This window comes from Atta colombica, unplaced genomic scaffold, assembly GCF_001594045.1.
Source record: "Atta colombica isolate Treedump-2 unplaced genomic scaffold, Acol1.0 scaffold141, whole genome shotgun sequence".
In the NCBI taxonomy this organism is placed as follows: domain Eukaryota; kingdom Metazoa; phylum Arthropoda; class Insecta; order Hymenoptera; family Formicidae; genus Atta; species Atta colombica.
In genome coordinates this window covers 2253970-2265904 of record NW_017259230.1, presented here as the reverse complement: position 1 = coordinate 2265904, position 11935 = coordinate 2253970, and the positions used below count along the sequence as shown (strand labels likewise).

The 11935-nt window shown below is 29.5% G+C and overlaps 2 protein-coding genes across 6 annotated transcripts in view; both read right to left on the bottom strand.

Annotated features, from left to right (window-relative positions):
- Positions 1-10: 10 nt before the first annotated feature.
- On the bottom strand, positions 11-2510 carry LOC108684880 (GPN-loop GTPase 2). The gene is made up of 7 exons (XM_018189405.1): positions 2238-2510; positions 2048-2155; positions 1283-1590; positions 895-1100; positions 717-831; positions 441-636; positions 11-361 (listed from the first exon to the last, which is right to left on the bottom strand). Exons 3-7 carry the CDS (start codon positions 1401-1403, stop codon positions 124-126), a joined length of 876 nt encoding a protein of 291 aa, XP_018044894.1. The 5' UTR covers positions 1404-1590; positions 2048-2155; positions 2238-2510; the 3' UTR covers positions 11-123.
- Positions 2511-9610: 7100 nt separating this feature from the next.
- LOC108684884 (probable serine/threonine-protein kinase samkC) overlaps positions 9611-11935 on the bottom strand; it is a 13754-nt gene continuing 11429 nt past the window's right edge. For all 5 annotated transcript variants that reach the window (XM_018189408.1, XM_018189413.1, XM_018189409.1 and 2 more), the window contains exons 5-6: positions 11039-11437; positions 9611-10648 (exon numbers count right to left, since the gene is read on the bottom strand). In XM_018189408.1, the coding sequence (XP_018044897.1) occupies positions 9989-10648; positions 11039-11437 (1059 nt within the window). In that variant the 3' untranslated portion in view covers positions 9611-9988. The remainder of the gene's footprint in view (positions 10649-11038; positions 11438-11935) is intronic.

Genomic DNA, 11935 nt, shown 5'->3' with positions numbered 1-11935 from the left:
GCACTTTTATCAATTACACAGCATTTATTATTTATAAACACAATAAAAATGATGTCAAGATATTCTTACATAAAAACGAATGTAATAGAGATATATGTTAGAATCACTCTAAAGTGATAATGTTCATAAATATTCATCCAATGTTGACATCCTTTCAGTTTCATTGACTGCTCCTACTGCACATGCGAGTAACGTTTGAACGTCTCGTGGCTCATTGCCACCGAATATGTATCCATTAGCTTTATCTACTGCGTTCTTTACTTGTAGCAACAATGCTTTGTTTGTAACATCCAATGGTATAAAACTAACGAGACTATAGTCTTCGATTATTGATACTAGCGAAGTATTAAGTTTTTTGTACCTATAAAATATTATAAATATAAAGGTTTTCTCTATTTCAATTTTAATGACACAATTTTATTTAGTTATATTTAACTTACTTTGCAGTGAAGGGATTTTCATCCAACTGTTCCAAGAGATAATTTAAATCCAGTACTTCAGTGTAAAAATCTATATTGAATGCTAGCCGATCGCTGAATTTTTTCATTTCATCAAATTTTGTCATTATATTTACATGAGGTAAGCCTATTTGTAACATCACTGTTGTGCAAAGAATTAAAGAGGATAGATATTTTCCTATAAATTATAATAATGATTAGCAATTTTTAACAATTTATAATTGTTTATGTAACTAATTCGAGTAAATTAATATCTACCAGGATCGCTACAATGATGCGAATCCACAAGATGCACGCTGCATAATCTTACTAAATTCTGGTTCAATTTCTCTGCTATCTGGCTCACTGATTTATGATGCGTATATAACTCAACCTAATGCATTATTTAACATTATATAGATGTAAGGTAGAAAAACAGAAAAGAAAAACGACTCACTTGACCAGGACAATCAAAAATAAGATAGTGATCTTTTAAATTCAAAACTTTAGTGATAAGCCATTTGATGTTGGTTTCTAAGAATTCCATACAGTAAACTAAAGCTCCATTTGGTCCAAGTCCAAAATGTGCCATGACCTCTTCATGTTTAATTAATTCAGATATATCTGCTGCTGGAATATACTCCATATTTTCATTTGCCGGATCTAAAATGTAGCAATTGTTTGCTTAGATTTAGTCTTAGATTTCAGGGAAAAAAGCATAATCATACTTCTAATTCTTAATCGTATCAGTTATAATATCATAACATTACTTTTTTTATCACACCATATCAATTAATATCAATACTATTATTAAGAATTATAGAATAAATATTAAATTAATATACCGATATTAATGACAGCTACTTTCCTTCCAATGGACTTCAAAAATTTGGACATTGCATTGCAATATGTTGTTTTCCCACTACCAGGTGGGCCAATGACAAGTTGACCAAAGATTAAGCTCATGATACTTTAACTAATGTAACATTACCATGGTTTTATCTGATTTATAGCAGTGACAATAGACTTCAAAATATTCAAGTCATAGTCTTTTAGTGCTATTGACAGCAGTAATGGTTTCTCAATGTTAATTTGTTGTGCTATATATCTAGCAGCTAAATCAATGTCATTGTTCTCATTGCCAAAGACTGTCCTGTAAATTTTTATTAAATGGATAATACATTAAGGGTCATCTGCATTTATCGTAATGCTGCAATCATTTTAATATTATCTTAAATAATGTTTTTAATACTGTCTTAAATAATGTTTTTAATATTGTTTTAAATAATGTTTTTAATATTGTTCTGTAGTTTGGCCTATCAATCGATCTCGCGATGCTCGCGGATTTCATCTAACCTCATTCTCATTATTGACTATCGTATTGCCAGATAAGCATCGTAATCATAATGGGCCTTCTACAATAAGTGTGTTGTTAGTCATAAAAAAAAAACATAGTCAAATGCAAGAAGAATAATTAACTATGATTGGTCAATTTCTAGCTTCTGATTTATTACTAATTTATTATAGAATATGTATTACATTATGATAATTATCATACTTACTATGATTATTACAACTTACTTATTATAACTTACAAATACATGACTTACTTTATTGTGAACACATCGCTATTGTAACCATTCACAGCGGATTCGCGATTTATTAACAGCAATGTCCCAAACTTTTTGAAGTGTGTTACGATCAGTAACGTTCGATTGCTATAAAAATAAAAATAAAATGTAACAGCGCGGTAAACATTTATTGTTTCTTAAAAAGATCACACTAATAACTGTACAGTACCTGTAGGATTTTAAAACAATATCAGTATGATGGCTATTTGTAACAATACCACAGGCACGTTCACTCATATTTCTTTCGCATTCCTAAACTTCGAGGTCTCACTAACTGACATAACCTAATTCAATTTTATGATGATCATCAATTATCAATAGATACATTCGCTTACGACGCCTTATCACCAGCCATGCAAACACGGTACACTATCTGAATGTTGCACTAGTGTGCGATAGTGCAGCCAAGAGAACAAATGCTATAATACAGCTAACAATCCAGCTAGAGACTCTATAATGTAATAAAGATTCACAAAGACTTTGTTCGCTTTGGCGTTTACAAGCGTCGTTTTATCTTTTGTTTAATAAATATTAAATAAAGACGATTAATGCTCACAAGCACTTATGAGCGTCAAAGCGAACGCAGCCAAAGTGTCACGTGATCGATATATTTCTCTGATTGGCTGGAGTAATTCGTAGTAGCTGCCATATTGAATTTACTATCAATGCTTAACATCGACTCTTGTCGATTGCTGTGAGATGATGTTAGTAAACTCATCTTTCAATGTTTTATGAATATTTATCTATTATTTCATTCACTTTGCATTGAATGTTGCATACCTTATGTACAGAATATATACTCCATATTTTACAGAATTTACGTCCATCATCACTATGCCCACTAATTGGCCGCTAATTGGCTAATTTGAAATAAAATATTCTCATTAATAAAACAGTGAAAAGTTACTAACATTAATCGATGTGCAAAAAATGTATGCTATCGCACTATGCGCTAACGAGAGATCCTTCCAATAATTTGAGGTGTTGGAAAGATATTGTTAAAAAAAAAACATGAAGTTAGTTACTTGATTTTCACTTAAACATTGACAATTATAAATTTAGTGAATTTAAACAAATATTTTTTGATGACTAAACATCATTAAGTTTTTAATAATTTTTCATGGATTAGAAAAAAAGAAAAAAAATTACGATAAAAAATGTTTTTGATAACCATTATCGCAATAGTAAAAATAAGGGCTAACAACTTTTCTTTTAAAGAAATCTAACACTCGACATCAAGTCTAAATTGATACAGTTTTTTTCATATATATATTACATTTTTTTTTATTTTCTTCTTTAATATTGATATTAACACTATCGTTCATAAATTCAAAAATATTTGCAATTTTCTTACAATTTATAGAAACTTAAATATCTCGATGAAAAAAAAATGATAAGGAATTTCTAAAAATACATATGAAAAATAGAGCTTTAAAAATTTTTTCTCGGTCGTTAACAATTTTTATAAAATTAACGTTCGAAATAGTTTTTATAAAAATTTGGAAAAACTATGACTCAATCATATTATAATAAACATTTTCCACTTTTTTTCATAAACTTTTAGTGTCAAAATTGAAAACATTTAAAAAAAAATAATTTTTATTAAAAAAATTTTAAAGAATAAAAAATATAATATTTATGCAAAAAATCAATTTTTTTCATTTTAAAATTTAAAGTCTAAAATACTTATCTGTAAAATTTTATCCGACGAAATTTTATTCAGATACAACGCTTCGACAAATAACAAAAAAACATTAAAATCAATTTTCAATTTTATATATTTAGGAAAAAAATGTTGCAGATACAAAATTCAAATGCCATTTTGAAGTCCTATTTTTTGTCTTTCATTGCATTTTTTTAAATTTCTTCATAATTTTTCTTTATCGAGATATTTAATTTAAATTTTTGTAAAATATAAGACAAATTGCAAAATTCCTGAATTTATAAATAATGTACAATTACACAAAAAAGTGAGAAAAAGTGAGATGTTTCTAAAAAAATGAGAGAGTGAGAAAGTTGGAGTCACTCCTATGTCTGCATTTATTCTTATTTAAATTTGGTGAACAAGGATAAATGATGCATTATAATTCCATGAAACGGAATGTATCTTTAACAATGGTGGATATTTGAAATACAATATGTATTTAAAATACGTATTTAAATACATTTTTATTTTATTGAAAAATTTTGTATTTCGTATTTGAATACTTTTTGGAGAGTATTTTATATTTAAATAAAATTTTTTGAGTATTTTGCCCATCCCTGACTGCAATCTAGTATAGTTCAAATTAGTTTTTCTGTCTTTCGTTATTATTATTATACATTACTTACCGACGTTTAGCTCGTAAGATACAAATTATTTTGTGTAAGAAGTGTCGAGAAGTATGATCCGTGCTTTCAACTATAAAACACGAAAAACTAGGGAAATATTTTTATAGGCACATAATATTTTTTAATATTAAAAAATATTTTAGGCATATTTCCAGAATGTTAAATGTAACATTTGAAGAATATTTAACTGAAATTATATAATATTAAATAATATTCTTGAAATATTAATGGATGATTATATGTTCACTCCTGACAATATTACATGATTATTAAAAGTAACGTTAATTAGTGTTATTATAATATTGAACATTAAAAAGTATCGTAACATTTACTTTAATTTGTAAACCTACACAGTTTAGTTTAAAAATATATTTAAACTAAAAATAATTTTGACGTGCAATTGTAACTGGATACGTAAAATCACACCGAACATTATTTAAACACAAGACGCATAGACTGATAAGACATTTTCGCGTTACTAGATTGTTCAAATTGCACCAATATAAAAATAATTAATATTAATATTTTAATATTGCAGGGATGTTAAAAGAAGCACGCACGCACGCATGCACAAGTGAACATTTAATAAAATACTCTCAAACATTAAAAAATATTATATACAATATTCTCAAAATATTATAACTTATTTTAACTTTTTTAATAATATTTATATAACATTTTAAGAATATTTTGCACCTATAGAGATAGTATTACATATACATATATAATATTTCCCTAGTTTTTCCACGTTTTTTTTTCCAAGAATAGGAGCCCAGATGATCAAGTTTTGGTAGTTATAAACTAATAAAATGAAATAAATAAATAGTAACAAGAAATGATAAATAATAAGTAGTAATGTCGACGTGATGAAAAATTGCAAGTCATATTACAAATAATACTGATTATTTATTATACATGAAACTGACTTTTACTGTCATAGCAGGCATATTGAAATAAAATTCAAAAAAATGGCGGAATAAAGATTAAGATTACTCTGATTGGCTGTACCAATTGAACATGCGCAAGAATATATCTTGTCTACATTATGTCGCGAGAAGCGTCAAATGGATATTTATATATCTGTATATATGTACAAAAAAGTGATATAAAATTTGATTTGATTGATCAAATCAAATTTTTTTATTCAATGCAGTCGACGAAAAATTTCTGATTTCCGATTGCCTTCGTAAAATCTTATTTTTTTGTCTATACAAAATATCCCTGTATGTAAAAAAATATATACATATTTATATATAAGATTGACAAAAAAAAACTTTAAAATTATTTCTATGTACTTATAGTCTTTTTTTATTTACGAACTAAAAGCTGTATAAGAGAAATAAACGAAAACTAACATTTTACTCTTCGTAATCGCACTCAAGGTTAACTCACTCAAGAATCATTAAAGCTCACAGATTAAAAAGATAAGTTATATATAATTATTATGTTCGAGTTATATGTAACTATTATATACTATTATATAAGGCAGATGTATGAGAATTGTGGCATGCGAGTGCCATTGAGTTTCGCGAGGAAGAGATCTAGGATCTAAAAACAGCCTGACTTCAAGTAGAGATTTTATTGAAATATAAGGAATCTGTACCAGACAGAACTAAAATTACCGTTGAATTTGGTACTACCGGGGTTCACGTATCGTATATGCCTGCGTAGTCACTGCGTTATCGTTTCATGTCTTTTTTTTCATCTCCCTTTTCTCTTTTTTTTTTTATCAGTATAAGTAGTCTGAATATATTTATAAGTACAGAAACAATATCGAAGGTACGCGCACAGTCTATCTTGAAATTCTAAAGCTAAAAAAAGGATTTCTCTCTTTTTTCTCTCTATAGCTCTATTAGTTGCAATTTTACATTTACAACTAAAGGGGTAGGGGGGAGGGGATTTCCGCATCTCTTTATCTATGTACAACTGATAATTCAAAGATTTATATAAGCCATCCTTCTCACACATGCTCCGCCCATCATAGTGAAACGTACAAGTGTCATTCAAACTATGTATGTACAATTTTCTTTTTACAGGAAACGCTTTCCATATAAATATATACAGTGGTTTACATTACACAACAATATGAAATGTACTTCAATTTTCGCATTGATAATTATAACGAACATGTCAATCTAAATCTTATGCGAATGGCCCCTGTTTAAAAACAAAAGGAACAAACACGCACATAGATCTATCTCTTTGATCTGTTTTCCAAGAGGAGTTGTCGGAATTTCCTTTTTTGACAAATTTCTCTAAAATCTCATTGTGTCCCAATGACCATTGGGACACGCAATAAATCGTGCTAGATGCAAGAAATAACATCTTACCGAACACACTCACAAATAAGACACACCGCACATATATAATACATTCTAATTACAATTATATTAAGGACGTAGAAACCTAAAAGTTCTCTCGTATTAATTATAATAAATAAGCAACGTATATATATTTAAATTTAACGTATCGTGCATGTTAAATATATAAACGTGTTTAATATATTTAAATATATACTTAACACGTTTAATATATATTTAACCCGAGAAACTCTTTTTCTTTAACATAACACTATCCATAGCAGGGGCCCTACCATGTTGTAGTCTTCTGCTCCATCAAGTAACCACATCGCGCTTTAGCGATGCTGTACGTGTCTAATATATATGACAAGAAATTCCAAAAGCAAGTATTGAGACACTGATCTAATTTCGCTAATTTCAAATTTCTGTCCCTATAAATATGCGAGAAAGAAACATATATATTAAATATTTTATTCATTTGCAAATAAGCGCAAGCATAATTGTCACTTGTATTTGGTCACCTATCACCTAAATGTAAAACGAAACTATGTAGCTAACGTACTGTGCTTGAAACACACAGAGCATCTTCTGAAGAATATTCTATTATATCAGCATAAGACCCTGCGCACAATAGAAGGAATAAGGAAGAAGAATAAACGATTTCAACCCAGAAATCGTGTACTCCGATATATCCGATTTCTGATAGATAAAAATCGTTTAATTGCAATTTAATTTGAATGTTGACCATGAATATTTGGAACGGTTGTAATGAATTTATATCGCTAAATATGAATAATTTGCGGATCCTTTATCTTTTGACTTTGATTTTTGATGTTCACGTCTTTCATGGCTATATGGATTTTTATCTGTTATTTATTACCACTGGAATTGTCAATCATTGCCAATAAAATAATGAGATTGAATTGCCATTCTATCGTCATGAAGAAGTGAGAATTTTACAACATACGTTTAGACATACTGATCATGGCCGAAGTAGGCCGAAACGTTTGCGTAACTAATACTATAGTTTTTCGATAATAAACGATTTTTATTTTCGCACAATCGCGCAAAAAACTCTCATTAGCCCTTATTTGTTTTTGTTTTTTAAAATCGTTTATTCTTTATTCTTAATTCCTTATTCCTGCTATTGTGCGCAGGGCTTAAAGAAACAAAAATTATTAGCTTATTGTATTTTCGTACTTCTTTTCATTATTTTTTCAAATATATTATTCGAATTTAATTGCTTGAATTTCTTTATTCTTTCTCACGTGGCTTCTTTAATACCGCAATATTTGCTCCGTACAGAAGCAAATGTCAAAGAGATCTAATAATCAGTAAACGTCATTTGAAGAAAAAAATCAATCTTCGATAAGAAAAATAATTAAAGAAAATAAAAATATATAAAAAATGAGAAAACGTAATACTATATTCCAAAATAGTATGTTGTTTTTTTCAATTCAAGAGAAAGAAAAATTTTTAAATGTCTCAATCTGTTGAGATACAACAACAACCATGGCATCATAAGCTATTCGCAAATTGTAAATTTTTTCAATTATTTATCTTTCTGAGAGTTTATAGATTTTTTTCTCACAAATCAGAGAATAAAATTTTCATTTATAAACGAACATAAATAACAAGAAGGAGCTACAAGCCAGATTTTTATGTATTTCATTTGAAATTTTACTTATGTTTTATTTATGTTTATTTTATTTAGGATGACATTCGTTCATTTGAAATACATAAAAATCTGGCTTGTAACTCCTTCTTGTTATTTATGTTTTTTTATTATTATTAAGCCATTATCTTTAGCCTTATTTTCATTTATATAATCATGAAATATGAGTGAGTTTTAAACTTTATTGTGTGATAAGAGCGTTTACCGGAAAGAATTGATGACGCGTGCATTGTAAACGGAATAGTAATAAGTGTAATAATGAGAAGATTTAATCAATGCAATCTACATGAAATGATTGAAAGACATTTTGAAAGTCGCCTAATACACTATACAGCATCACCAAAACGAGGTAACAGTATACCGAGTAGCGTGTAAATATAATCAGATGTTGAATATAATTAGATTTGGATTGTTGTACTAATTTCAACGCGCCTTTATCATCAAAGGAGCATCCTCTTATTTGGTGATATTTGACAATCAGAATCTACAAATAAAATGAATTCACTAAGAGATATGCAATAATCTCGCGGAATTGTCACAATTGTGATATATGCTGGATTTTCTATACTAAATAAAAATAATTAATTATATACCAAGTGAGAATATACACAAAATCGAATAAAATATTCGATAGCATCGAAATGCATCTATTATTAAATTGGTATCGCGAATTAATTTAAGTCGAACAAGAAAACGCATCACCATTGATAATGATTGAAATATTGCGCGCAATTGTGTTTCCTCCGAATCGAATGACATTTTGTAATCGCCTGAAATTTTTGAATCATACACTTTCTTACATACATTCAAAATATAATTTACACATTTTCTTTCGCGATACTATTTTCCAGCACGTAGCAAAATATTCACCGATGAATAGGATACAACATTGTAACGTGTTGAAAACCATTTTTTTCTCTTCAAAATAACTCGGAACATCTCCCCCCAAATTGCTTCCACGAAGCAGTTTCAGTATTCTAAAAATGAATTAGAAAAATATTTTTTTTCCTAAGTATATCTCGTGTATATAATATATATCCCGTAGTGTAAAAACAAAAGTTGAAGATTTTTACTTTATAGCATTCTCTTAGCGTTCTAAGACAAGCAAATAATAAAATCAACTAGAAGATATATTAATGTCTTCTAATGTCTTCCAGATCTTTAGCGTAATTAAAAATCTACCAAGCATTTTAAAATATATCATGATAGCGGTATGATGTATACTCGGTAATGAATATCATACCGGCATTGTCTAATCTTTATAATCAATTTACATAAAATCGTACACAATGATCTGTCTGGACACAACGATCAATTTTCTGTTAAAAAAAATCGCAGATCCTCCTGTAATTAGGTCTGATTGATCTTTCAGCATCTGTTTGATATTCTTGGGATTTCAATTGGTGCTCCAAGATCTTTACGTGATACTTTCGCGATTTTCATTGCGATACTTAACATGATGTCTTGATATATCACAAGACAAAATTTAATTTGCTTGGTATCCTGACAACATCTAACGAATGAAAATAATTTATATTTACATATTGTGATTCAATACAACTTAGAGCGGATACTTCCGTTGCAGGACCATCAAAGATGTTAGATTCTTGAAGCTCAAAGAGTTTCTTTGGGATCTCTTTCTCGAAAGAAACCTTTTTCAGTCTTGCATTCCCTGATGGTAACGGTCTTCAGATTAACAGTAACGTCTGTAATAAATACTTGATCTGCCACGGGGTTTCTCGCGTGCCAATAATCCGTGCCAGGATTTGTGAGTGGAACATAAATTTCTGACCTTGAAATCTCGGTTTGTTTGACGCTTGAATTATTATTGTTGTTGTTATTGTTATTATTGTTATTATTGTTATTATTATTATTATTATTATTATTATTGTTATTATTAGGGCTATGGTGTCCATTCACGACAGTGTGTAACCTGTTGTTATTAGTGTAAGAGTCTGTGGGGCTTGGTGATTTGTGACCGTTCGCTTTGTCAGCAGCAACTGCACCATTCGATTTGTCCAGCTTTTGTTCCGATAATTGCTTCTTCTTTGTTGTAACTTGCTCTAAAGGTGTATCTATCTGAGGAGACAGCGGTGCCGGTGGTGCACGCGGGAGAGAGGGTGGCGGACCATGAGGTACATCAGCTTCGGGACGTTTTTTGTCCTGTACTGCTGGTGCCGGTGTCGTTGGCACTGCCGGCAAAGGTTCTTCCGGTGTCGATTTCACGCTGGAGGATGACGGCCTTCTTTGATTTTGTCCGTTGGCTTTGTGACTCTATAATATAAAATGTAAATCTTGCTTTTATATCAATCAGGAAGATACAACATCAAAATGCCATTATTGATATTTTTAGTATTTCCCTTTTGAATGTTTTTGTGTATCCATTAGACGCACTTTTATCATTTTATAATCTAAATGAATGGCAATTCATGTACGCAAGTTATATAAAAAATTTTTATATATCAATTAGATCAATGTTTTTAAGTTTTTGCTGCAACATTAATTAGTTTGAGAATTTTATTTACGTATTTTTAATTTGTTACATGTATATAAAACATTGTTTTAATTTCATATCATAATTTAATTTTAGTATTATAATTTATTTTTAATAGCGTTAAATGATAATGAGTTATTATATAATTATATATAATTATCGAAACTTACATAAGATGGATTTGTGGGGTTGTTTTTCAAAGGCAATAACCGAGGAACTTTGCTCGGAGGGGGGCTACCACTGCCACTGCTAGGACTACTCGTGGTAATTGTTACGCCAATCTTGCCAGATCGACTAAGAACTTCCGCCTTCCTTTTCATACGTTCTTTTCTAGGCAATAGAGGTATATCCATACTACTGACTGAACTGTCAGAATCGACGCTGAACGTTGATGCTAATTCTGGCGATTCATGGCTATCTAAGGAACTTGGGAGGGTATCCTCATCAGGAGCTACTGGATTTAAACGAGATGCTGAAGTGCTGCCCGTCGTCGATTCATCTTGACTGTCTTCGCCTACTCTTTCATCTCCGCCAGGTTCCTCATCAACAACAAGATTAGACAGTTGTTCCTGAAAATGAAGATGAATGTCGTCGAATTAATTGTATGCAAAAAATACGTTTCTAATCCAACTTGATGATCCTGTTAACTCTCGAGTTTAAGTTACGATTATTTTATAAAATGAAGAAAGATTTTATGAGCAGCTATACTCAGCGAAGAAACCATAAAGTTCGCTAAAATACTAAGCTATTAAAGTGATTCAGTGAAATGAGCAAGTGATAAATGGTCTCTTGAGATACTTAGTACCAAAAACATGATACTATAACATATAAATTATATATACATATAAATTGCAAAATGATAGAAGAGTTTTCGACTTTAGTTCGCTTTACCTATCTATGAAATGTTTGGCGATTATTTTGGGACATCCTGTGTGTATATATCCTGTGTATATATATTGTATCTACATATATATGTATACTATTTATTAATTATATCACATATGTATACCATATATATATAAAATTTAATTATATTACCTAATTATATTATATTACCATATATATTA

Coding starts and splice junctions, on each gene's coding strand:
- LOC108684880 (XM_018189405.1), bottom strand. CDS start 1,403: ATGAGCTTAATCTTTGGTCAACTTGTCATTGGCCCACCTGGTAGTGGG. Junction 1,101..1,282: donor AGTAGCTGTCATTAATATCG/GTATATTAATTT, acceptor GCTACATTTTAG/ATCCGGCAAATGAAAATATG. Junction 832..894: donor TTTTTGATTGTCCTGGTCAA/GTGAGTCGTTTT, acceptor ATAATGCATTAG/GTTGAGTTATATACGCATCA.